The sequence below is a fragment of the Melospiza melodia genome, chromosome 2 (assembly GCF_035770615.1).
Source record: "Melospiza melodia melodia isolate bMelMel2 chromosome 2, bMelMel2.pri, whole genome shotgun sequence".
NCBI classification, from domain to species: Eukaryota; Metazoa; Chordata; class Aves; order Passeriformes; family Passerellidae; genus Melospiza; species Melospiza melodia.
Window position 1 is genome coordinate 85887006 of NC_086195.1, and position 27678 is coordinate 85914683.

At 35.6% G+C, this 27678-nt stretch overlaps 1 protein-coding gene across 11 annotated transcripts in view; it reads left to right on the forward strand.

The window, feature by feature from the left end:
- Window positions 1–26025, forward strand: part of NBEA (neurobeachin) — a 454524-nt gene extending 428499 nt beyond the window's left edge. For 7 of the 11 annotated variants that reach the window (XM_063149159.1, XM_063149163.1, XM_063149161.1 and 4 more), the window contains 9 exons: window positions 2328–2417; window positions 3908–4100; window positions 6626–6697; window positions 9222–9377; window positions 10296–10466; window positions 19361–19462; window positions 22677–22873; window positions 23594–23745; window positions 24235–26025. In XM_063149159.1, coding sequence (XP_063005229.1) covers window positions 2328–2417; window positions 3908–4100; window positions 6626–6697; window positions 9222–9377; window positions 10296–10466; window positions 19361–19462; window positions 22677–22873; window positions 23594–23745; window positions 24235–24325 — 1224 coding nt within the window. In that variant the 3' untranslated portion in view covers window positions 24326–26025. Of the gene's footprint in view, window positions 1–1934; window positions 1998–2327; window positions 2418–3907; window positions 4101–6625; window positions 6698–9221; window positions 9378–10295; window positions 10467–19360; window positions 19463–22676; window positions 22874–23593; window positions 23746–24234 lie in introns of all 11 variants that reach the window. The other 4 variants (XM_063149160.1, XM_063149164.1, XM_063149169.1 and 1 more) reach the window with 2 other exon arrangements.
- The last annotated feature ends 1653 nt before the right edge of the window (window positions 26026–27678 follow it).

Sequence of the window (27678 nt, forward strand, 5' to 3'; positions counted from 1 at the left end):
TTTGATAATTACATTTGGAGTGTCCATTCCTCATAATCTGAAAAATTCATGTGAGTTTGTTATTGTATTCTACTTCTCGTTCTCCTTCTCTATTGCCTCCATAAATCTACTTGAACTGAGAGGGAAAGCCAGCAATATTTATTTGTGTGGAATTTACAGACAAGCAATCAGAATTTGCCAAGACCGAACAACATGAAAGTAAATGTGTAAATTAGAACTGGACTGCATTGAAAAAAAATTAATAATTCATTTCAGTGCTCCTTTGAGAGAACATAAGTATCATTTAAGGGATCACTCTAAAGGGTAGAAGAAGAAGATCTGGGTTTTTTTCATTATTGCTGCCAAATACAATTCACACTCCTATTTCAACACAGAATTCTTTCAAAAATTAGAATTAAATTAACCCTGATAATTATTTGGAAAAAAACCCCTGAAAAATGGAAATTAATTTTCTGAAAATATCAACAGATATATGTGGGAGTATATATAACACTGATATGTACTAATATTGTTAATATTAGTATTTGTAATTTTGAAAATGAAATTCACAAACAAGTATGATTCCTTTCCCTTCTGTTAAATCCCTTCTGAATGCAATAGAAAATGCTATTTTTATGGTACTTGAAGTGAATTTTGTATTCTTGTGTAAAAAATGTCTGCATGAGTGAAGGTATTTACACATTGTGTAAAGAGATACAGCTTGTATGGTACATATAGATAGCTGCTGTATGGACAAATACACACATATACACATATGCCCACACAAATGTGTTGGTTTTGTATAAAAGTCATCTGTGATTTTGAATTTATTCACCATTAAATGATATTAATAAAACCTGAGATGCTCACAAGTTCCCAAGAAACAGTCTGTGCCTTGGAGGCTGAAGTTCACTCTGAATTAGTCAACAAACAAGAAATCACCTGTACTGATATAATTACAGCATGAAGTGTGCTGGGGCTACAATCCAAAGTCCTTCAGCTGCTTGACTGGACTTTGCATTGTTTCTTTTTCAGCAAATGTTTGTTTGTGGTATTCCATTATATCCCTGTCAGTCTAGGGCATTAGGAGTGCTGGACATCAGTGACCTGTTAGGAAATCTCTCTCTGACATCTGTTTTTAAATTTATGTTGTGAAGTGGAGGAAAGTACAGGTTGGAATTACAAAATATGTACATTAAAAGGATTCCTCTGTATCCTGAAGTATTTATGGTGCTTCTCACTGTTTTATGTCTGAAGGAAATAACAAAATTTACCAAGATAGTAATGGTTTTGGTGGGTTTTCATGTTAATTCTCTGTAGCCAATGAAAAATTCATAAAGATCACAAGAAAAATATTAAGGGTCAGTAGTTCAGGCTACAGTATATATATAGGTACATAATGCACTGTGCATTTCAAAATCTGACAGTTTAGTTTTCTATGAATGCTTTAGTCTCAATTTTACAAGGTCAAATAAAATAATACCTGTCTGAAAAATAAGGAGTATTCTCTAACAGTATTGTTTCTACCAGTAACAATCTTTTGTCAAAGTTTTTAAGAACATATCTTAGATATAGTTTTGTTTGAATGAACTCTTTGAGTAGCAGAAGTATTTCAGTATATGTGCTGTATTCTATTACCTATAGAATTAGTCAAGATTTATTCTGAAATAAGACTTGTCCTAAAGAATGTGTTTAAATTGCAAAGTTTTAATTTCTAACCCATGAAGCCTGAAAGCCCATGAAAAAATGCAATAAAATTAAGGATAAAATAAATATTCAGTGAATGTATGCAAATTGGAAAGATTTCTATATTAGTCTTACTGTGTCTGACAAGGTTAATTTCTGGCATTTTTTTTGTTTTCATCTACTAATGCTGTTGAAATACTACTTTTGTATTATTATATTTAATACATAAATTTTATTTCTCAGTTTTCTTTTCTTTCCCCCCATTTAAGATTCCAGAAGCTTATTTTATTAGAGACCCTCATACTTTCCTCCTTACAAAGGACTTTATTAAGGTATATATCTTCTTTTTAGTCCAAAAACCCCAAAAGCTCTCTCAAGACCTGAACTGCATGTCCTCACAGGTTAACATTTTCACATATAACGCCAGTTACTGGAGATGAGAATGGTTAGTTGGTTAACTGAAGCATGCTTGAAAGGAGAAGCAAAGCTTGTCTACAAAATACTAACACTTGGATGAGTCTGCAGCCTGGGAGGAGAGCACCGGGTGAATTTTCTGGACTTTTTTCATGGCTGACTTGGGATATGCCTGCATTGTCACACAGTGTGTTGACCTCTCTCCTTGATGCATATTGCTCCTGACAGTCCCTCTCCTCTGCCCGCAGGCCATGGAGGCGCAGATACAGAACTTTGGACAGACGCCATCGCAGTTGCTCATTGAGCCCCATCCACCTCGGAGCTCTGCCATGCACCTGGTGAGACATGACTGCTGGCTGGGAATGCGTTCCCTTTGAACCTTAGGGTCCCTTGTAGGTCATAAAGTACTCATTAAAGCAACACTTTTGATGCCTCCCATTCCCCATTCAGCCGTACTGGCTTTGGGTAGCAACAAATCACAGGGATCTAGCAGAGCAAGGTGGAGGTGTGACTGGCTTTATCTTCAGACAGTCCTGGATTTTCCTTACTAACATGATATAAGAAGGCCCCATCTTAAAAAATATAAACTTGATAAATACATATTTGCATTCTTCTTTCTGCAAGTGGTGGGAATGTCTGCAGGCTTTCCTTAGAGTATGTTGTGTTGTTTTAAAGGATGCATTGTTAGGGGCTGATTTATGAACAATGTCTGCTTGACAAAAATGAAGTATTGGAGTTCAAATTGTGCTGGAATCCTCCCGCCCATTCCCCCGGGAGAACGAAATGTATATTTTGAGTTTCAATTCAAACTCCAAAATTCATTTCCATCACATTCTTCTCTATCCTTCTTACAAAGAATCATATGAAGTAGCCAGACTGAGCAAGACAGATTTCTGTGCCCTGAGTGCCTTTGATGAAATCCTTAGAGCTAGGTTTTTTTTAAGCTTTGCAAATCAACAGAAATACATGCAGTAGTTTCAATGATTTTATCTATCTAGTAGGAAATCTCTTTATGTAGCTGTACACTGTGAAAGTGGAAATTGATCTGGAAGTGGTTGTTCTATTATTTTAAGTGTGTACAAGTCAAACTTAGATAATATTTATTCTACATTCTTAAGATACAGATAATATATTTTTAATAATTCAAGGTGATAAGCATGAAGGAATATTTGACCTTTTAGAAATAGTTCATTTTGTTATAACAGTGGCTGGGAAAAAACTCCTTAAAACCAGTACTCAATAGCTATCCTTGCCCACGTACAAACAATTGTGTCATTTGCAGAATCATGGAACAGACTTAGGTTATTATAACCTTATTAGGTTACAGACTCTTTAATAAGCACATGCTTTACTTAGAATTAAATTGTCTGTTTTTGGAAATGCAGTATTTCATATGAGGAATTCATTAAGAAAAATATCTCTGTGTTTTTGATTCACTATTAAAATTTATTTTTCAACTGTTGTAGTTTAGAGAATTAATATTTATTATGTGTTAATTGATTAACTCATTAAGACATATCTCTATGAATATTAACTACTGAATAATTTTACATTTTACTGTATGCTAATTAATGCTAATGGTCATTTTGTACCCTATAATGATAACCCTTACCATACCTATTCTCTATTTATCCTCGTGTAATGTTCCAACAATAGCTTGTGATCTTGCTCTCCTCCATCACTAGAGTAGATGCGCAGGTAGTGTTGTTTTCCCTGTATGTGCACATGCTTGCCTGCTCTTTTTTAACCTCGTTTTCCCTCAGACCTCCTCACTAATTGTGTTATCCCTTCTGTTTTCTTCTGCTCTCTTCTCCTTTCTACTCAACAGTGTTTCCTTCCACAGAGCCCCCTCATGTTTAAAGATCAGATGCAGCAGGATGTCATCATGGTGCTGAAGTTCCCGTCCAATTCCCCTGTCACACACGTGGCAGCCAACACGCTGCCCCACCTGACCATCCCTGCCGTGGTGACAGTCACTTGCAGCAGGCTGTTTGCAGTCAATCGGTGGCACAACACAGTAGGTGGGTCCTTGCAGACACGCTTCATTCAAATTTGGAGACCTTAACAACGCCGCTTTAATTTTGAGTGCAATTTAGCTCACTCGCCTGCCTGTGCACCAAAATTTACTGTTTCTTCTGGTTTGTGTCAAATAATCACAGCTTCTGTTTTCCCTGCTGTCATTCCTAAAAACACTCTCCTTAACAGCAGCGCATCACCGTGGCAGCCAGTCAATTTGTGGTGACTTCAGGATCAGTTTTTGATACAATTCTTTTCAGGAGACTGCTGTTGCTCTCGACACAGCAAATATTAATAGGTCCCAGGTTTCAGGAATACATACTGACATGCTTGAGAGTGTATATCCCTATCTGCTGCTTGAGAGAGATTTCAGGATCTTGTCATAACCTTTCCCCTGGGTCGCTGTTGGATTATCTGGGACCCTGAGCAAGTCTAAGCAGCTGGACACTGAACTGTTCTGAGGAGAAGTTCCCTCATTCCCTCACAAAAGCCCATCCAACAGGGTCATCCCAAAATTCCCTTCCAGCCCCTCTGCTCACCTCTCCATATTGTCATTAGGACTGTCCATGTCACCTGGACATGCAGGTGCTAAGGCTGTTCCAAGCATTGCTAAATAGGTGATGGGGCCATGAGGTGCATGAGGGAACAAACAGGTTTCATTTTATCAGATAGTTTCCTGCAGCGATAGCCCTTGTGCTGCAATATCTGGAAACATTTATTATACTCCATCAGGTGCAACTACATTATGTGGAAAAAATGCTTTTTCCCATTTTTTTAAAACAAAAGGTAAAAATCTAGAGGGGGGAAAAAACCCAGCATTTTTTAAAAGTATTTAGTAACAATGTCCTCAATGGAAGATTCCAGTGTTAGGAATTATTTGGAGGTGCAGAAACTGTCCTGTGTTGTTTTAATACACCTTTGACTAACATTGATTGGCTAACTCCTAATTATTTTCCTTTGATTTTTCAGGGATTCTGTCCAAATACTCTATACCCATCGCCACTCATGTCTCCTCTATTAGAGGAAGCTTATTTGGTTCTGGAGTAGCCCTTTCTCAATCAGATTTTTGAGTCAAGAGAACCCAAAATTCCTACCTGTACTTCATTGTGAAGGAATTAATCTCATTAATATCACAGTATGCTGGAGTTCAAATGCTTCCTTAAAAACTGTCATTTGAAGTCCTTTAGTTTAGTTTGGCTGAAGCTTTGTGGGTCTTCATGATGCATGACAGTAAGGTTTTAAGTTTTCCTCTATGCTCTTGTCAAACATGTCATGTTGCAAAAATTCGAATTCAAGGCATGAACTAACCCTAAATTCAGTTTCACACCATTTTTAAACCTCTGATCTAAATTTAAAAAAAGGAATATTTTCTAAATATATTATAATAGAAAGAGAGGAAAATAAAACTGTTTAGAGAATCAAACCTGATTGTAATGATTTTCTTAACTTTTACATCCTGCTTGACAATGTTGCTTATTTTGCAGGAGTCTAATCCAGGACAGGGTAGCAATTTCCTACTATTGCCATAATATTATTTTAATAAAGCATTACTCTAATATAAAGGATAAGTTAATCTACAGAAATGTATGCACAGACCACTTGTTGTAAAATGTATGTAGAGCTTTGGAATTAACAAACAGCAGGAGGCATTTACGGAGACATCTCATTATAGAAGTGGATGAATCTAAGTTAATACCAGTAAAGATCTGTCCTGAACTGCTTGGGCTTTGAAAGAAGAGACAGAAAGAAGGGAGGAAGTTCTCAGAGCTGTGTCTTTCTGAAAATGGCAGAGCTGGCTTTTCTTTTACCTCTTCCAGTTGTTTATTGCAGTAGTAGAAAATGGACTTTATTCTTCAGAAATCTCTGTGTCGTATTATAGAGGGTATTCTTGTGCAAGGTAGTAGTTTGTGACAAAAAAGGTGTTTTCAGTAATGACTATTTGATTTGTATACCAGAGAAGGTGCTCAGAAGAGCCAAAGCAATGCTATCTGTACATGACAAGATAACACTAAATTTGCAGCCTCTGATGCACATTTGAACATCTTAAGGACTGCTTAGAATAGAATGAACAGGAATAATTGTGGCACATTTACTGTACCTTACACTTTTACATCTAAAACTTTTAGATAAATCCATGAAAAGGTCCAAGTTTCTGTCATGTACAGGCTTCCATATGCAAGAAACTCATAAAAATGTTTAATCTAATCAACTTTATTTTCTGTGCTAAGATCTCTGCTCAAAAGTAAAAATAAAAATCTCTTATACTATTTTAAATGAGTTATTTAATGAATGTGTGTGACTGCAAAAGTTGTGAAGTTGATGCTTCTACATTTATAGTTACTTTTACATAAACAAAGAATTAACAAATGCATATTTCTGAAGCACAGAGAAAGAAATCTTAAGACATTAATAAAGCAAATAGTAAAAAGCTACTTTCTAAAAATATATAATAATCCAATAATGAACTTTTAAACCTAGAAAAGTCATATAAAAAGGTTTCCATGTGCTTTATTCCTCCTTTCATGTGTAGGTCTTCGGGGAGCCCCAGGATACTCTTTGGATCAAGCCCATCATCTTCCAATTGAAATGGATCCATTGATTGGTATGTCAAGATGAAAATGTAGCAATATATTTGAAATTGGCATTTTCACAAATTATTGATTAATCTATATTTGTATATTATGCTTCATTTAACAGAGAAAATAGGAAAGTATTTGTTCTTGTCAGTCCTGAAGAATTAAAAAGCATTAGCTGTTGATGTTGAATGAATTACATGAATGCTATTTGTCATTAACATCACCAGCAACTGGTATTTAAGAAACAACCAATTAAGTCAGTTAATTGTCGACCCATATCTATAATTCTGTTCTCTTATCAGGTCACATTAGTAAAATAAAACTTGAGGGTCCTATGGAGATAGCATATATTTTTTTACAGCCAGCACTATGTTTATCAGTGCAGATGAAGATCCATTTATTTTCATTCACTTTATGATTTGGATTTAGTCAATACTAATTTAATAATGAAAAGACTGGCTTTTAAATTGATAGTATTTTTTTAAATCCAGATTTAAAAAAAAAAAAAAGTGAATTATTTGAGAAATAGAATCTGCTAAAATTGTTAGATTGCAGGACTTCCTAATGATCATAAATTTTCATTATGTAACTTATTTGATTTGTAGCGGGGAGGGAGTTCCGAAATTTGAAACAGAAATTGAGGATAGGAAAGGTTCTTAAGGACAAGTTTGTAGCATTGTTGAGAAAAAAATTACATTTTTAAACATAGTCAGACATAAAGTTTTATTTTTTTCTGTGTCAATATTCATGTTCAAAAGATTTACATAGAATTACCTCAGGAAAGTTAGCTTACTTACTTATTCTGTGAGCTTCATTTGATCTCATATAATGACAGTGGTTTTCTCTTTAGTTTTTCTCTCACAAGCTAAGGCACAACTATTGTGCCCATCTGTTCTGGAAATTTGAGTAATTTGCTATTCATTATCTAATAGCTAATGGACATAGAGGGTCTGGTAATTTAAATATGTGTTCTTAGAATGTATGCAAACATGATATTAACTTCCATGAGCAATTTTAAAATAGAATGGAGTGGGGTTTTTTTTGGCTGAATCTAGGGGTTTTTTGGCTGAATCTGTTATTCATGCCGTTGTGAGCACTTTAAGTAGAATAGCAAAAAATAGGGAAAAATCAGATTATTGTCTTCATTAGGTTGTGTTCTTATGTTAGGAGAAACATATTTCTCAGTGTGATTGTTACCTCCCTAACTTTGGGTAACTGAAATTAGTTGTCAAAATTCTCCCCATAACTATTGTAGAAAGCCAAACTCTCCTCTGGAGTTGTCTAGCACTTAGACAACTACTACAGTGTGAAATGACTTGTCAAGTAAAAAAATGTCTTCTTCTCCAGTGAGACTGAATTGAGTAGATAAAATTAACATAGATTATATACTCAGCTTTCAGAAAGTTAATACTGAGATGGAACACGTTTATGGTGTTGCCATATCTTGTCTGCTGTGTCACAGGGAGGACAGAGCACATTAGCTGTGGGTTCCCAGTCATTAGTATCCTTCTAACCAGCTCCTTTTGGCAGTCGGGTGGCATTCTTCATGAACTATTCCTTTTCCCTCAGTCTGGGGGAGTTTCTAAGTGTCATTACCTCTTTTTAAAGTACTGTCCTTGGCCTAGGTCCCTGCTAGAGGACCAGATGATAACACTTACTTTGCCTGCACTGGAAAATCACATTAGGTTTGAATAGAGTCATGGAATCATAAAATATGCTGAGTTGGAAGGGACCCATCAGGAGCATCAAGTCCAATGCCTGGCTCTGTGCAGGACCTCACACAAGAGTCACACCATTGTCCAAACTTTTCTTGAAGAGCATTGTCCAAACTTTTCTTGAACTCTCTCAGGCTGGTTCTGTGACCACTTCCCTGAGGAGCCAGTTCCAGGGCCCAGCCACCCTCTGGGTAAAAAACATTTTCCGGATATCCAATGCAAACATCTCATTACTGAGCTTCTCATCTTTTCCTTGAGTTCTGTCCCTGATCACAAGAGTAGAGATCAGTACCTGCTCCTCCACTTCCCCTTGTGAGGATGATGAAGACCACAATAAGGTCTCCCCTCATTCATTTGTTGAATCTTTATGTCTTTAATCTGGTTAATCATCTGAAGGTGTGGGGTTGTCAAGGCCACACAATACAAGCGGTTATTTGTGAAAGAGATAGCAACCAGTAAGAACTGGCTCTCTGCAGTATTGTTAGTATTGATTTCATATTGCCACTTTCCCCTGGTTCAGATTGTTTTGAGAGACTACTTCAGCAGAGCGCTAAAATTATTACCACATATTATGCAGTGCATCAGGCAACTTATAAGAAATTGTCATCTCCTGTAAAATCTTATCTCTAATTCAAAGGGGAACTAGCAATCTCACAATAATTTTGTATTTCTGACACCCATATAGACAGCTCTAAATGTTCATATTCAAAATGCTTACTCAACAACATATTCACAGTTCATTGAAAGTTAAATGTATTCATTTTCTCCTGTAAATGGATGACAGGAAGGTGTTGGAATGGCTTACATGTAAAATGTGTTTTGCATTTCGTTACAGCCAATAACTCTGGTGTGAACAAACGTCAGATCACAGACCTTGTGGATCAGAGCATCCAGATCAACGCGCATTGCTTCGTGGTCACGGCAGATAATCGCTACATTCTTATCTGCGGTTTCTGGGACAAGAGCTTTCGAGTTTATTCCACAGAAACAGGTGACCTCAAATACAGCTCTCTGGTTCTTCCTAGGTCACAAAGTGGACAAAGACTATTGTCTTAATAGTACCATATCTAATACTTGTGCTTACATGTCAATAAATGGTAAAGGGCAGCTTGTAAAACCCTTCATTACTGTTTCAGCATGATAACTTTAAGATTTTTTAAAATGGAAGATAGGGGATGTAAAAGAAAATGGAATACAGTTTTATTAATAGCAACTTTGGAAAACCATATTTATCTTCAGGAAATTTATCATGTCAAAAGAATCAACCAAATTTTTGCTACAATATTTTTATGGATCTATTATTTCTAGCTCTACTTATTTCATGTAGTAAAGAATTAGGTTGAATATCCTGCTACAGGAACCAATATTTTGTTCCTTTGTCTGATTACTTTGCCTAATGTCACTAAGTATGTTGCTAAAAACTAATTGTAATAATAGAAAGGAGGAGGTGATAAGCATAGTAAACCTTAGTTTGACATTAACATAGAACAAATACACATTTTTAACGTGATAATGTAGCACAATTATGGAAAAGTTCATGTACAGTCTTATGCATATCACTCACTCATGAAATTCATAAATAGTGTTCTAATGCCATTGCTTAAATACTGTTGGAGCCATAACTCCACTTAATATTCAGTGACTACAGCACTGCCTTGATTTTTAGAGATAAGGGTTAGACTATGGATTGCCACAGAGGACAGCCTTCAACAAGACTGAAAAAAAAGGTGGAAAAAAAAGTTTAATCTTTGTGATTTTTTTAATCTTCTTGTAGCATTTAGTGAACTTTAATTATGGGACACCAAACAAAAGTTGCATTTGAACTGAATAATAATTATATAGTTAATGATTTCTAAATTCTGCTAGTACCTTAGAAAACTGAATTTGCATGAATTTGCATTCCCACCAGGAAAATTAACTCAGATTGTGTTTGGCCACTGGGATGTCGTGACTTGCCTGGCCAGGTCGGAGTCCTACATTGGGGGCGATTGCTACATCGTGTCTGGGTCTCGCGACGCTACATTGCTGCTTTGGTACTGGAGCGGCCGGCATCATATCATAGGTGACAATCCAAACAGCAGTAAGTGTCCTTTGAATAACACCTCTCCCAGAGGTCTTCTGTCACTCCTCTTTGTTTTAACATTCCTTCATTCGGCTTCAGAAACTATTACCAAATATATCAGTAACTTTGCTTATAGGTTGAAAGTTCATATAAGAAGAGCACCACATGCTACACAATGCATTGATTGCTTGCCAAAAAAATGTTTAAACACTCTCTACATGTTAAGAGATAATAGGATGGGAGTATAGTTCCTAAGTTTGTAATTGCCTTTATCACTTATAGCATCATGTCATCACAAACCAGAACAAGATGGTTGTGGCCTTTAAGTGACAGGACATATATCACTATATTTTGACTTCCCTTTCCCTGGAAATATTTTTTGGCATTTTAACTTACTCCTTTTGTGCTACAGCATGCTATATCAGCTGCTTGCCTTTTCAAAAAAGGAATGTCTCACATGCCGTGGAATTAAATGAGACTCTCTTGAGAAAGGTCTTTCTATAGTTTTGGGGGAGCAATTTGACTGAATAAAAATAGAAGAAGATAAAATGTCAGGAAAAGTTTACATTTCATTTGCATGGCACTAATTATCAGTGCTTTTCAGAGTCAGTGGAACACAATAATAATATTAATTTATGCAAAAGGACACAAATTGCACCACTAATTTAAAGATCCCATCACCCAAGCCAGAGATATGGCAGCAGCTAAAGATCAGCTTTTATCTATACCCTAGAACTGTTTTATACAACACTAAATCAACTTCGCTTAAAGAAGCTTCTGATTTCTAATGATAATTTTAAACAGAAGGGTTTTGTCTTTGGATAAACATGTAAGAATCCGTCACTATCTGTTCTGATCTCTGATTCACATACTGACTGTAGGCAGCGCTATCAGTTACAGACATCTAAGTGAAAGTATTTCTTCAACTGAATGGCTGGTAGAAAAGGGTTTTATGTGGTTCAAAGTAAATATTTTGTTAATTTTGCAGCAAGAAACTTTTTATTGAATTTTGATTTTTTTTCCTTTTGTCTGTAAGCAGGGTAAAAGGGAGACATAAAAGCCTTGCTTTCTCATGAGATTTGAGTTGCTTTTATAACAGAGAAAATCGAGGGGAAAGAAGAAATTGTGTTCCAATAACAAATTTCTGTAATTTTTGTCTATATTCCATGACTTTCTTAGTATGTAATTCTCCAATATGGATAAATTCAGTCTGACAAGGATTTTCATGTCGTAGCAGTTTCTTTAAGTAGATGCCATTTTTCTTCTTTGAATGCCTGTGTGATTCATATAAAGTATTAGTAATTTCTATGATGAGAGGAAAACAAGAAGAGCTTTCTACTCTCATTAAAGAAAAAAATGTAAGACTTTCCCCTTACCTCCCCTTATTGTAAAGGGCTTGGACAGCCTTGCAATTAACATCTCCTTTCTGGCTGATACAAACTGCTTCAATTCTTTTCCAGTTAGAATTATTTTAGTTCTGGTATTAGTCTGTCATCACTTACATATCTGAATTCTCAAAAGTGGTACTTTTTGAATCTCAGATTTAATATCTTAGCTGTATAACTTTGGAATTGTCTGCTTTGAAGGTCTTTAATTTTATGAAAGGAAGGATATGACCTGGCTGACAGAAATAAATGAAAACAAAAATTACTTGTATGACTTGCTCTCTGTCTCTGCCTCTGAGTGGATAAGGCCCTGTTTTGCTGAAGAAATGGCCTTATGATCAGATTAATAGGAGACTGTGCTGCAGATAGCCACGTCCAGTCAAATGAAATATTACAGGCACAGGTAACAGAACTCAGGGAGATTAAGTACCCAACACCACTGTGGTAGCTTTGAAATACATTGATAAGATTTTTTTAATACTCATGTTGAAGACATGTTGAAGACTCATGCTGAGGAAGAGTGATGGCATTTCTATTATTTCTATCTCTATTCATTGCATTGAAGCTACCATGGATATGCTAATTATATACTAGTACCGTACTGTCACCAGAACTACATGTGTTGGAAACATATCATTATTAACAGCTACTTTGACTTTTCATGAGCATACATTAATGGGGATAGATCACAAAAACAAAGGGCCTTTAAAAAAATGGCCTTTAAAAACTTCTAAAATTACTAAATGTTTCTGCTGAAGTAATGACGACTAGTTTCTGCTTGCTACCATGAGCAGACATGATGACTGTCATATGACTGGTTCCCTTTAAACGAATTTCCAAGTGTGAAGCATTCTCAACAATCCTTATGAAAATGTGTTTGAAGTTTTACATAGTAAAAGCCACTAAAGTAATAAAGAAATACTTCCTAATCTACTCTTCTATAGTAGATTAGTATTATATAGTAAAGCTGTTAGAAGGTTTCCTTGTAGGAAAAATGAAAATTATATTATTAATGTAGATCAAATCCAATTAATTAACATCTTTAGAATTAAGTTCCAGAAAGATGTAGATGATATTTTCAGAGGGAAAAAAGATATATTGGTTTTTTTAAAAGCTGTCATCTGGAGATACAGATAAGGTGATTTATACCAGAGGATAGAAAAAGGTGAAGAACTCAAAGAAAAATGTCAGGTATAGCAATTACCTGGGTTAGATGTTTGACTTTATAATTATCTAATTAATTATCAATTTTAGCTTCAATACATCCAGTCACCAATGGATGTTTCGTTGTTTCAGAAAATCTTAAAGGAGAGAAAAACCTAGAGTCCTAAACAGTTAGTGTGGTTTGACATTTGTACAGCAAAATATAGATACCATTTCATTCAAAAACAGAAATCACAATTTATTGTGAAATACTCTCAGGGTAAAGATTGTCAGATCAAATTTCTTACAGATTCTCCTAAAATTCCTATTACAGAATACATGAGGTAGATGTAATCTTTACTAAACAACAAGTATGTCAACAACCTAACCTGTCAGACTTCTGTAGAACTTTCTGTTGAATAATGTATGTTCAGTGGGTCACTTCAATTGGGTCTGTGGGAAATACAGAACCAGCTCTGGTTTAAAGAGGAGAATTGAGAAAAGATGCAAGTGATTGATCTTGCTCAGTAGTTGAAAACTTGCCTATGAGAGCATGGTAAACTTCATTTTATAATTGTAAAATAATTTTTCCAATCAATACACTTATCAAGTTGTCTTTTTTATTCTACAGTAAGTGTCAAAATTTAGTTTCTGGTTTAATTTGTACCTGGCACAATTTCTTGCCACCTCTCACAATCTCTCTGAGAAGAGTGAAGTTTTACCAGGTTTTAAATGCAATGCTTTCCATACAGTCGCTTTCTGAAAATGCTTGAAGGAAATCTCCAGGGTTAGAGTGCTTGTTCAGGAAGTAGGAGACTACATCCTTGACCTGTGGAGACTGGGGGAATTAAAGCCCTCATTCCCATGTTCACAGGCATGTGCTGACTATCAGCTATAAGTTGTCATAGGATGGGGCCCTGAGAACCTCTAGGTCTGGTAGAAAGCAAAATTCTTTTCTATGCTCAAATTAATGCATATTACATGTCATGATGATTGGATATAGAAATCTCAATCAAGAGATCAGGAGCGATGTGCTACATACCTTCAACAGCAGCACGTAGGGCAAATCTTGTCCCTCTGTATTTCCTGTAAATCTGTACTTCCTCTAGTTCAACATTGGCCTCATGGCCATGCCATTGCTAAACTCCAAGAGTGGTGATGTTGGAGGTCCTGTTAAGACTAGGCTAGAGGCTGATGTTTGGGAATGCTCCTGGAAAGTAAGAGATGTGGCATGATATTCTGTAGGCTGAAGGGCAGCTGAATGCAGGGTTTATGTACGTTTGAACTTCCTTTTCTTTCTTTATTCCTGCTTACTTAAATACCACCTACTGGAAAAACACTAATTTGAATGAAGCTTAGTCCTCCTGCCAGGGTCAGATATCTACTTTCTGAGCCAAAATTGCCAATCTGAAATAGCTAAGCTGAATCTGTACCTTATTAAGTTGATGAGCAGATTGTATAAATCTGCTGCAGTTGCAAGAGCAGTGAAAGGTATCTGTTTTCTCTTAGTAAGACACGGCACAAGCAAAGGACATTGTTTGCTTACTTTATTTGTTTGAAGTGATATGGGAAATGTAAATCTTTGCAGTTCTCAGAGACGGAATAGAAAAATTATTGTGATGGAGTTTGACAATTTGTGTTTTGATTTTTCTTCTCTTATGATATACAGGGATTTGTTTTAGCTGAGTGCTAATTTGTATACAAATTTCTTCTCACATGGCAACTGTATTAGTCATCACAAAAAAGGAGCAAAGAAAGTATATGATATGCCCTAGAGTTCAACATGTATCATTATAGCTGTTTTATTTTTATATTTTATGATTACTTTTTTGAATGTCTCTTTCAAACAAGTGACTTTGAAAATGAGAACTATCTCGGAGTCTTTGAACAGCTATACCAAAGTGGATGATAGCATTGCAGAAAAGTGAGGGACAGATGCTTTCATCTGAAACAGACACAAATTCAGAAAGTAATTTGGAAGTGATAAAAATTAATTTGCACACTTTAATTGGAATCAGACTCCGGCATGAAAGAAAGGAAGGGTAGGCAGCTTGTGCTAAAGGCTGATTGAATTTTTTTGTCAGGTAAGTATGTTGGACCTGGCCGCTTATCCTCTTGAGCCTCTCCATGCAATATATTACTTTCACCCTCTGACTGGTGTTCTTTAAAAGGATCAATGCTATTCCTGTTTTTTCCCTAGAGCCTGAAATTTCATTGATCTTGGGACTTGACATTTCTCATTACCTATTGTAGCTTCCAAGAGGATGGCCACAAGAGGTGTGGGAGTTAACCCCACTTTTTCTAACAGCAACCGTGCTGACCATTGAAAAATGCTCTATCAGCCATAAGATGGGTTTGTTTAGCCTTATAACATAATCAGCACAGGTGTTAAGAATTCATCCCATCCTAGTGAGTGTGTTCAGTATATATCTGAAAGGGAGGGCAAACTTTACCATAAAATATCTTTGTCAAGTCAATATACATTTTTCTGTGTCTGTCATGAAGTATATCTTTATGTGTTCCTTTTACATAACATAATTTTGAAACAATTTGAAGTTCCAAACATTAAGAGTTCTGCAGGTTTGTGTCTTGAAAAAGTAGTTATTCTGAGCTCAGAACTTTCACTTGTTGTTTTGATCCCTTTTATTATTTTATCGTATCCCTTTTATTATTTTATCATATCCCTTTCACTATCACATTTTAATATGCGCTAGCTTAGCCTTGAAATGGCAGCAGTTTAAAAATAGTCACCAGTGGGCTCTGCACCAAGAGGACTGGGTGGCTGGCTGAAGGCCCTGCACTGGCACATGGACACATGAGCCATCTGCTTTGTCTGTTTAAGGAGTTATTATGGTACTTGTAAGTTTATAGAGTTTAGTATTAATTTTTGAGATAACAAAATTTTGAGTATCTTAGCACTGCCAGAGCAGAAGCTCTTTGAAAATTGGTTTATGATTTTTTACTGGTACCATCTCTGCTCTGGTTGCCAAAGGCATCTCCCTTCTAAGGCTGCTATGTGAAGGGGAAAGAGCCAATAATCTAACTGAGATAATGCAGTTATCTCTAGTATTTTATCAACACATGTCAGTGTCCGTGCTACACAGCATGCTCCATGGGAATTATACAGTGCAGGGTGGTTCTGCAACTTGCCCAAGATCCCAAAGCAATTTAGTGAAAGAGATAAGAGATGCTACAAATCCATAATCTCCTGTGCTCCACTGTATTTTACCTTCTGGATTAGTGCAAGGTACCTGAAAGCCCTCTCACCTGGGTGAACTGTTTGTAGCTATATACAATACTCCTCAGCAAATAAACCAGCTCTGCTTTCCAGAGCTGGGAATATTTTGAATATACTAATATTTTCCTGTCAGCAGTCTTTCTTTTACACTCATTGCTCCCTCATGTTGTGGCATTGTTATTGATTGTTTTCTGTTTTGACATATTCATATTTATTGGTTGTAGCATTATCTTTTAATTAAATTCTAAGATGTTTTTTTCTGACAGAAAATTTTGAGAAGGCTCATACATTTTTACTTCCGTGAAAGCCACTGTATTTTCTAAAATTTTGTTTTCTGATGACAACTCCTGAAAAGTCCTGGCAGTAAAGCAAATAGCAAAGTAAATTCTGTTTCAGCTAGTAATTCAGGTATAGCCTTGTACTTGCTTTTGTCAAAGTGGGAGATGAAATGGAAGTTAAAATTTGCCATGTGCTCTCATGTTTCTTTATACAGAAGCCTCCTAGATATGTCCCCATAGAAATTTGTAACAATTCCTGGAAAAAGACAATATGAGAGAATTAGTAACAGTCTTGTCTTTCTTTCCCTCTTCCTTTTTAATTTGTTATGCAGGAGCACCATCTGTTCCCAAAGAACCTTACAGTAATATTAAGCATTGTATTTTTCAGCAAGAAGGAAATATGTGTGTCTAAAATATTATTTTAGACTTTCTAGAAAAACTTACTTGTTTGGAAATACAGCCCTTTTATTTTTTTTCCTTCTGCCCTCTAGTAATTCAGTTCAAAGGTGCACCTTTGGGGAAATCACAGGGAGTTTACAGTGATGGTATCTCAGTTCTTAGGTAGGTTATTTTCACCTGCAATTCCCTTAGAGCAGCAGCCTTTGACCTCTGGCTGCATCGATCAGTGGTGATGTGACAGTGACAGAATATTTTGCTAGATTTTGAATGATTCCCGGAGTCCACAGCTTCTTTCCTTTGCAATAAAATGTAATATTACCGGGGTTCATGCCACAGCTTTTTCTGTAGAAAGTATCAGTGAATAATTCTTTCTTTGAGCCTGAAGGGAAAAAAAATCCCATTTTCAATTACTGCTGGACAGTTACTCCTAATATTATTATTCCATTATTAATTTGTATTTACTGAAAAACAGGACAAAATAAGACTCATAGATATATGTTTCAAGGAAGTTGTGTCTTATAAGCATTTTCCTTTATAAATCAAGAAGTCAATGAAATATGCTTTTTTGGTGTATTCTGGATTTTTACAGTTACTTGATATTATAGAACTTTCCTAGGAAACACTGAGGAAAATATCCTTTTGAAAATTGCATTATTTCTTTTCCTTCAAAAATTTTAGCCATTTAATAATTTCAGTCATCCAATTTCATGCAGTCTGATGACACCTCTATAATCATAGCTGGAGCCAAGATGGCAATTGAGCATAATCCTCTTTTTTCCAGGAGGACATACAGAAGGAAAAAAAAAGTGGAGAATTTTGAACTTAATTAATTGCCCACCTTTTTTTTGGTTTGTTTTTACATTATGCACTTGGAGAAAAGAAGCCCTTGAAAGGAGATGGAGTGCTCAAAGCAATGTTGATGGGGAAATTATAAAAATCAAAATGTTTTTGATGAGTTACACAAATAATCTTTCTGTTATTTCTGACAATCATCCTTCCCTAGCAGTAAATCTCAGTTTTCAGTTCACATCTTCAGTTTCCAGACTAAAAAGATTATTTTCTTGCAATATAGATTAAATTTTGGGAAACTAGGACTTATTGAGGTAGCTGTTTGCAGTAGAGATTAAGAATTTTTTAATGTGTCTGTACATTGGAATAACCTGTTAGATTGGCACACTCTGTACTATTGGGTCCAAAACTGAATTTTTTCCTAGCTGAAAGCTGATTTCCAAACTGATTTTCCAAACCCTGGTTTCCAAAATCCTTATACGTAGCTCATAGTACATACCTCTCTACGAAAAAAAAAAAAATTATGATTTCTTATTGACCTACCTTCTGTGCCATCCATGCTGCCCATAGTCAGTTGCATATAAAACTGGTTTAAATCAAAACATTGTACTACTATGAAAACTATGGTGAAAAAAGTGAATGGAGCCTGTCTTAATATAGTTATCTTTACCAACTGTACCACTCATCCCAGCAAAACCAGATAAGACTTCCAGTCCAACACTGGTATTAATGAGATTTTTGCTTCCAATTCTTGTGAGAAAAGTGTGGATTAACCATTTTGTTACTTTATACAGAATTAATGTTACAGTAATTTATCTGTACTTCCCTAGGTAATTTCTTTTAGTATGTGCACTACACTTGCAGAGCTCTGGTCCTTTTGAATATCCCAATTTCCTGTATTTCATTTGCATACAATGCAAATATAATGATGTGAACTCTGTGTTATCTAGCAAGTTGCTAATTCTTTTTTGCCAATTTACTTTCCTAGCCTGACAGAGCAATATCAAATACTAACCAATTAGGTTGTCAGCATCTGTTCTTATTAGAAAGAATAGAAATGTTGCTGTTTGTCATGTAAATACTCTATAAATGCCCACTTGTTTGAAACCAAAATAAAATATATTTCAGTCCTGAATATATATTTATAATATCTATAAATAAATAAATATATAATTATGTGTAACAATGATCATCTTTAGGCATATTTTAATTTGTGACCATTCCATGTGTGTCTGAATAAATATTACCTATGCAGCAGTAGTTTGTTTTTAGTACAGTGTTGTTCTTCTCTCCTTTTCCTACCCCCAGTTTCATGAAACAAATTAGGATGATTATTAGAGGAGCATCCTGTGTTCTTTAGGTTCATAGCTTAAGTCTGGAGACATATATGTTCAGTAGCAGGCCTTTACATTACAGCTGCTTTCAATAGCAGCACACTTTGTGTTCTTTTAATTAATTTATTAATGCATTGGTAAGTTGCAGTTTTGAAACTCTATGATATCTGAATATATTTTTCTCGGTATCCTAAGTAAGAGATATTTAATCACAATGCACTTTCTCATGCTTAATGATTTCAAGAAAATTACAGCAAAGTTGTTTTGTTGATAAAACATGTCTGATTTGGCCTTCCCTTGTTTTCTTTTTCTTTTTTTTTCTCACTTTCTATTTTTTTTGTAACAGGTGATTATCCAGCTCCTCGCGCTGTTCTAACTGGTCATGACCATGAAGTTGTCTGTGTGTCGGTCTGTGCAGAGCTGGGGCTTGTCATCAGTGGTGCTAAAGGTCAGAAACACTTTTATGATTTAAGTCTTAACATTTTTAGACTCTTAGTGGTATTTCTCAGACTTCCCTCAATACACATACACTTTAATTATTCCTAATACATGTTGTAATTCTAGGAGAATCTGTAGCACTTTTCTCTCAATATTGTTATTTACTATCTGCACTCACAAGTTTAGACACAAATTAAATGGATCGTTCCTTCCAACCATCAGTTTATGCAGCTATTCTGCCCAGATCTGGAAGTGTATTTTATAAAAATGTATACAATAATTCTAATGACATCTGGTGATTTTGAAGAAACCTGTTGATAGAGACATGTATTTCAGGGAGGGCCAGCTCAAATTCTCCACCTTGATCTTATTTGAGAGATAATTTGTAGGACTGGCCTCACTCTCCAGGGAAGCAGGATCAGTTTGCTTTGGAACTGGGTGCAGCATTCTGTCCAGTAGGGATTTTTGTGATGTTTTCTAAATAATGAGCAGTTGCAGGTTCTCCTTGTTATCTGTCTACGGAATCCAGAGCACCCAACAATTGCTAACATAAGTGTTTTAAATACTTTTCCTGCAGCAATATCCTGTATGACTGGTAATCAGTGCAAATAAAGCACCAGCCTCAATGAATGTTTGCTTCATCCTTCCTTACTGTTTCTCCTTAATTTATTCCATTTCACTGCTTCTGCCATTTTCTTCTACTTCTCCTTAATTCCATGTCCACTTTTCTTCCCCCACTGCCCTCTCTCATTCAGCTTCTTAACTTGTCAAACTGCATATCTTTTTCTCTTTTCCTGTCCTATTTGGCTCTCCCTCCTCTCCCTCTTTTCTCTTAGTTTCTTTTGTGTTTCATCAACTCATTTCCATTCTTATTTTCTTTCTTTGTATCACCCTCATTTTTTCTTTTTTCATCATTTGTCTTCCTATCTCATTTCCACTCTACTGTTACATCCACATCCAGTGACTTGTTATCTCTTTCTATAGTGATGCCTCTTTTAGTCATCCCCATGGATATCTTTGTACTCATTTTTGAGTTTGCTGCTTCTGAGGGTAAGAAGAATGTGATGCTCTGCCAGGTTTTGCTCACAGCTGAGCTCCTGGATTATTGCTTTTTTATACTGTCTTGGAGCTCAACATTTATTTTTAAAGCTGAGTGTGAAACTTTTGAGTAAAGCCATTTTTAACAGGAAACCCTAATGGATCATTAACTCTTGTAATGGCACACTACATAACAGTCATAGGCAAAGTCAAGACATTTGTGAAAAGAATGTACAGTGATGCTGGAGCTAAATCTTTTTTCTTGATGCACTGCTGTTTCTCACCCTTTAAGGCAGCTTCATACACTCTGGCTGCCATAATAGTTCACTCTTTCCAACTATCTTTTTGCAAAATGCCTCTTCTTAGTAGAGATCAAATCTGTACTCAGTTATCTACTGATCCATTATCTATTTGCTGCTTTGGTAACTTTTACATTTTTACAGAGAACTGAAGATTTCAAAATCATATTCAGAATATGTTTATAATTGATCAAGAGAAATGGAGGCCCAGTCTGTCTCTTAGTCTTCCCTTGTTCTTCCTTTTGAAACTTTAGAACGTATAAAAGCGCAGAGATAAAATATTTTTTTAATTTCAGTTTTCCAAGATATGCCTTTTTAAAAGCTTTTTCTTCTGATCTGTTAGTTTCAGTCCCTTTTCAGCTTCTTAGATTGCATCTCATGGCACTATTGCATTTCCCTGCCATCCAGTCTGAGCTCAGCCTGTGCTTCCTGGTGGGCAGCTGCTCCTGTGGGACTGGCTGTGGCACTGTGATGACCCATGTAGCACTTGAGAACCTACTGAAGCGGGAAAACAGCACATTTAGGACTCCTCTGTGGAAAATCTTGTGAATCAGGTTGATGCTTCCACCTTCTTACCCAACAAACCCAAAAAACAATCTGTATGTCCTTACAGTGGCATCCTAAATCAGATGTGCCTTTTTGTGGCCATGACCATTCAGCTATGAAGATATTTTCTTTTGTAAAATTTAACAAGGTAATTTTTCTAAAGGTGAAGGCATCACTTTTTGTAAAATCTGGCACTTCAGTATTTCCAAAGCTGAAACTCAACTATTTGAGAAATAAATTATTTCCATTGCAGTGAAATCCCATGGATGCAGCCAAACGTGGTATTCCTCTGCATAAGACGTTATGCAAACACAGATAAAAGCCAGCATCAGAGGGTTCACAGATACATGTGCTGATTCATTCTACCTGGGCAAACCCAGCTGCTCTGTGAATTTCAAAGAAGTTAGAAGGACTTAACATGAGATGACTGAGTCTGCCAATATGAATTTACTTTCAGGGTCATGAACCAGTTGTATAAGGAAGAGATTACTGTGCAGTCCAGGATTATCCTGTGATTCATAAAAGAAAACATTTAGAATTTCCTGTGACTCATTACATTTATCAGAGAAGTGACCCTTTTTCTTAGGAGGAATACATATCTCACTTTCAAAACAAACTTTTCTCATTGTTCTTGAAATGTAAATAAGCTTAGTTTTGCATCTTAAAATGTGCATTGTAGATTTCATAAGTCTTTGTTTCTTTCATGAGTGTAATAAAAAGACATCAAAATCTCATATTAAAATTTCTCTGGAGCAAATGGATTTACAGTATGATCTAAAATCTCTTATAGTCCAAGTATCATTGTGACTCTGTTGGCTTTCACATGACTCCCATTGCTGAAACAAATCAGGACTGAAATCTATGCATAACAAATGTTTATTGGGAGAGAGGATCTACAGGAACTGCCATTGTCTATAGGAGAAATATGCAGTAATATGATTACATGCCCTATGGGAGTAGCTCCCACAAGTCACTGATAGGGCCACATCTGTTTAATGTGAATGGGCAGGCTAAAGAGAGTTCTTGGAGAAAATCACTAAGAGTGAAGCTTCTGAATGCTTGGGAAGAGGAAAGAGTTTTTTAGAAGACAGATCAAGGAAAAATCCTACCACTCTATGTAAATAATATACTTCTGGACATATTGTATTTATTTTCTTAACATGCTAACTCTTGCATTTCCTTTTCTGTTGTATGTGTTAAATTCTTTAAGTTAACATTGCAGCTTCTTATATCTATGCAGCACTAATGTGATATAAAAGTGTATTATGCATCATTTTTCTGCACAGACCATATAGTTTGTATAAACAGCAAATTTATGATGTATTATGTTTTCATATACAGAAGGTCCTTGCCTAGTACACACAATTACTGGAGACTTGCTGAGAGCCCTGGAAGGAACAGAAAACTGCCTGTACCCTCGCTTAATTTCAGTGTCTAGTGAAGGTCACTGCATCATCTACTATGAACGAGGACGATTCAGCAATTTCAGCATTAATGGCAAACTCTTAGCTCAGATGGAGATCAATGATTCAACCAGGGTAAATCTGAATGCAAACAAACATTTGTTGTGTGTTGCCTTTCTTTATTAAAATAAATTGAATTTATTTGCTGTATGGTTTAGAGGAAATCAGATATATAAAATTGCTGCCTGCTGGTTAAGCCATTCAAACACATATCCTTTCATCACCATATCCAAATATCAAAATGCACTTAAGCTTTTCTAGAATAAATAAGAACAAATAGTTTATGAGCCCACAATATTCCCAGAATTTTTATTTGGAATTAAATTTCCGTGGGAAATATGTCTTTGAAACAAAATGCTCAGAAAAGTCCTCATTCTTCATTTATTAGCCAAGACATGAATTCATGCCTTCAGGGCTCTGCTCTGTCACAAGCACTTGAAGCAGCATTAGGAATGCAGATCGCTGCTCTGTTTAGATTGTAGTGATAGCACTGAGTATTGTAGAACAAATTCTGGTATGTAGAAATGTGCTGAACTCAAGTATTGGCAGATTCGGTCAAGGAGCTATTTTGTTATCTATCATGTTTAGTGCCACACAATTGCTTTTAAAATTTGATGATACAAAATATGTTGGTTTATTTTTGGACTAGGGAGAATGAGGAGAGGAAGCATTTTGCTTCAAATTTAAAGTGGGCAGAACATTAGGAATGCTTTTAAGTCAATTCAGTGTTTAAAATATTGATAGATTTCTATAAAAGCTGACTGTATGCTTGGGATTTTTTGTTTTCTTCTGAAGGCCATCCTCCTGAGCAGTGATGGGCAGAACCTGGTGACAGGAGGAGACAATGGTGTAGTGGAAGTGTGGCAGGCCTGTGACTTCAAGCAGCTCTATATTTACCCTGGCTGTGATGCTGGCATAAGAGCTATGGATCTGTCTCATGATCAGAGGTGACTTTGTCATTCATATTTGTATGTAAATACTAAAATTACAGAAAGAATACATTTCCATGAACTTTGAGTATATGGTATGGAGTCATTAACAAGATGTGTAAGAAACAATTATTCAGTTGTTTTCCCGTTCATTTATCTGATTCAACACTTACCCTGATATTTGAATCTCATCATGCAAGCACTTAACATTAAGGTGAGGTCTTATTTCATTGAGAATAGTAAGCCAGACAGCTAGAAAAATATGACTAAGACTGCATTAACTTAAAAACAAATTAATAGTCAGATTGGATCAGAGTGCAGTAGTACCTATTAAATGCCTTAAAACCAATTCCAAAATAGCACATTTCTGATTTTCAGCCAAGCTTAAGAACTTCAGACAGTGTTGCAAAAAGTGCCTTGTTCTTTTAGCTTTTTTCTGTCTATGAAGAGCCATAGCTTGATGAGGCAAAAGAGAATTAACATCAGCATCTTTGATATCTTTTTCAGAACTCTGATTACTGGCATGGCTTCTGGCAGCATCGTAGCTTTTAATATAGATTTTAACCGGTGGCATTATGAACATCAGAACAGATACTGAAGTGCAGTGAAGAACTGAAAGCCCAGGTAAAGCTGAGAGCACAAGTGCTGCAAAGAAAGGCGTAGTCTCTGGTGGAAAACCACGTCTGCATTGACCTCCGTTGTACATTCCATTACACCCAGCAATAGCTGTACATTGTAGTCAGCAACCATTTTACTTTGTGTGTTTTTTCACAACTGAACACCAGCTGCTGAAAAGCAAGCTTGTATCATGTAAATTATATGAATTAGGAAATGTTTTGGTAATTATTTCATATATCTTTGTTTATTGAGAAAAGGTAGTAGGATGCGCCACAAGAGACTTTTGAAAATTCTGGGGAACCTTGTGTCCAGTTATTTCAAGTTTAGGCTTTGAACCTAACATGCATCCCATCTCCAGCCTCTTTTCAAGCTGAGATTAAAAAAAATATGTTTGATACTTTGTACATCAGATGCACATCTTAACTTTAAAGGGATACTTTTGTAAAAGTAAAACCTTGTATAAAGAACAAAACTGTTTCTTAATTTTATTGTGGAGTTACAACTTGCATGTACTTTAAACCTGATGTCTTGAAGGAACAGGTGCATTCACACAAATCAGACTGGAGATCTGCCTAAGGGTACAGCTTGTGTTAAAGGGTTGAATTTGGGAGCAAACAGTAATTCTGACATTTTCACCAACACATTTTTCACTTTTTGAATCTAAAGTTTACCCCTCTTAAGTGGACTTCTGCTCACAAAGCATTTGGATAAAAAGCCATCATTTGCCATATTTATACTTTATACAATAGAAATTAATTTCCTCCCTTTTAAATTTAAAGACTAGACAAAAAGGGAGCAAAGAGAGAAGTTCAATTTAATGCTTTGTAATGCTTAATAATTCCCAATACAGACAAAGTGCTATACTTCTGGATTATTAACATTTGGCATATAAATCATGGGCAAGAGAGCCCCCACTGATTTTTTTTCCCCCTTATTCTTAATCTGAGGAGCTTGGTTGATTTGACAGCATTAGCTTCATTTCAGAGGTGACTGAGGTTGTTCTTTTCAGTTCTTCTGAAAATCTTACCTGAAGCCACTCAGACTAAGGCACTTCATCTTTTACAATACTGTAATGATAACTATCAGAATAATTTTCTGCACATTGTATTGATCAAATTACACACCCAGGGGTATATACACTTTAATTCATGTTTCTTCTTTGTATATTTGGTGACTGTATTGTCATAGATGTACATATTGTGTCGGTAGGGCTATGAGGCATGTAACAGGAATGTAATTTTCTCAGAATTTACACTCACTTGCAGTCATTTATTTAAAAAGATAATGGATTCTTTGTATTGGCACTTTGCACCAGGAACATATCATTATTTATTGATGTGATTACTTATTTGTTATCCACCTTGTATTAGTAAGTTTAGCCCTGAATTTCCTTCTTCATTGTTGTTTGTATTTATAAGGTCCGGAAATCATGGGGATCAACGTAATGATTAAGTTATTCATCACCTGTCTGTAAGCAATATCTTGAGTTTGTAGCTTAGAATTGGGAGACTATTGAACATCTGGAAGACAAGTTCATTTCATCTTGAGATCATGGTGAAATATTTTGGATATATAAATTCCTTAAGCTATTGTAACCATGTTTTATTGCAAAGATGTAAAATATGCCAGATGTGTGTGAGTTGGAAATCAAAAAGAAAAATAAAATATGCAAAGAATTCAGTGATTGTTTTTCATTCCAATGCAACTTTTTTGAAAGCATCCCATTATTGTTATGAACAATTATTTTTCAGAAATCCTTACTTATGTGCTAATTACATGCCAAAGGTATGCAATTCTGGGTGGTTGTTTTTCCTGGGGTCTCGGGAAAAAACCTCACAGGTTACAGAGTGACCTCTGCAAGTCTCTTGATTGTCATGAGAGAAGCCACTAAAGTTACTTTGGTCAGCAGAAGTAAAAAAGAAGAACAAAAAATCTAAGCCTTTAAGGGATACTAAGGATCCTTGTGAGCAGGAAATAATTGTATGTAACAGATCTCACAGAGAGCAAAGATCTGATGAGAGAAATTTTGGATATCTCTCAGTAACTGATAACATGGAATAAATTTAATCTTATTTTGAGCATTGAAAGTTAGAGATCTAACTGCTTGCTCAGCATAACAGAACAGGGGGGATAAGTTATTTTTTGGAACTGCTGAGTACCCTACAAAGATTACAGCAAGTAAGTGGGGACATTTATATCTATATGTTGGATGTCTAATTTAAGGTAGCAATGGTATATGAAATATTTTCCTCCCAGAAGTAAAAACTCCCAGAAGTTTTCTAATTCTCAATAGCAGAATAACAACCAACATTTCAATTAGTTGCCCTAGTAATTTCCTTTAAATTTAGAAGTATTGTTCTTCAAATAATCATCAAAATGAACAAAAGCCAATATTTGAGAACCTTATTAGAATACAGTATTCATTTTAGTAGATATCTCTTTATATCAATCAGCTTTTGAAAGTATAATGACCTCACTTGATTGTTTTGAAGCTGTAGGAGATATGGGAGAGGAGAGGATTGGTATGTTAATAGTGTCCTGTGAGACAGTTTATTGATATGTCACAACCTCTATTCTATCATTATACAAGTGTCAACCCTAATTTTGTATTTTATTCAACAAATTGTTTTAAAATGCACCATTGCAATTAAACAAAAAATGGATATTGCTATTTTTTTAATTAATACTGTTGTTTTCATTAAGTCTCTCAGCATGGTGTTAAATATAATCTAGTCACAAATTGGAAGCTTTTGTGCCCATGCAAACCTTTACATGAGAAATTTGCTATGGGTTACAAGAATAAAAATTTACTCTCACTGTATTGCATTCATAGGTAGGGGTACCCAAACAAGTCAGACTCATAAAAAAGACAATAATAATACTAGTTTAATGTTACTACTGCTAATAATAATAATAATAATTGTTCCAAGATATTTCAATTCCTTTGTTTTATTTGTTGATTTGTGCTAATTACATCAGCATACACCCATCTATTTCAGGGCCTCTGTATATAGTAAACAGACAATATACACAGATCTCCAGTAAATGTCTCAAGTCTTTTCCAATGCTTCAGCTGCCCATTTCTGTCACACAGTAAATCTTGCCTTTTTTCTCTCTAGAAATGTGAGCTACTGATCCCAGGGAGTCTCTGAGAGCTGCTTGTGGAACACGAAGCAGCTTTGGCCAAACCAGTTAAATGCAACGAGTCTCTCAGCTAAGGGAGGTGCAGCCTTAAGGATACAACTGTGCAACTAAAATATGCCCACGATGTAGATAAGGCACAGTTATTGGCTGCCTTTCTGCCAGTTCATCCTCGGTTAAGCACTGGACTAC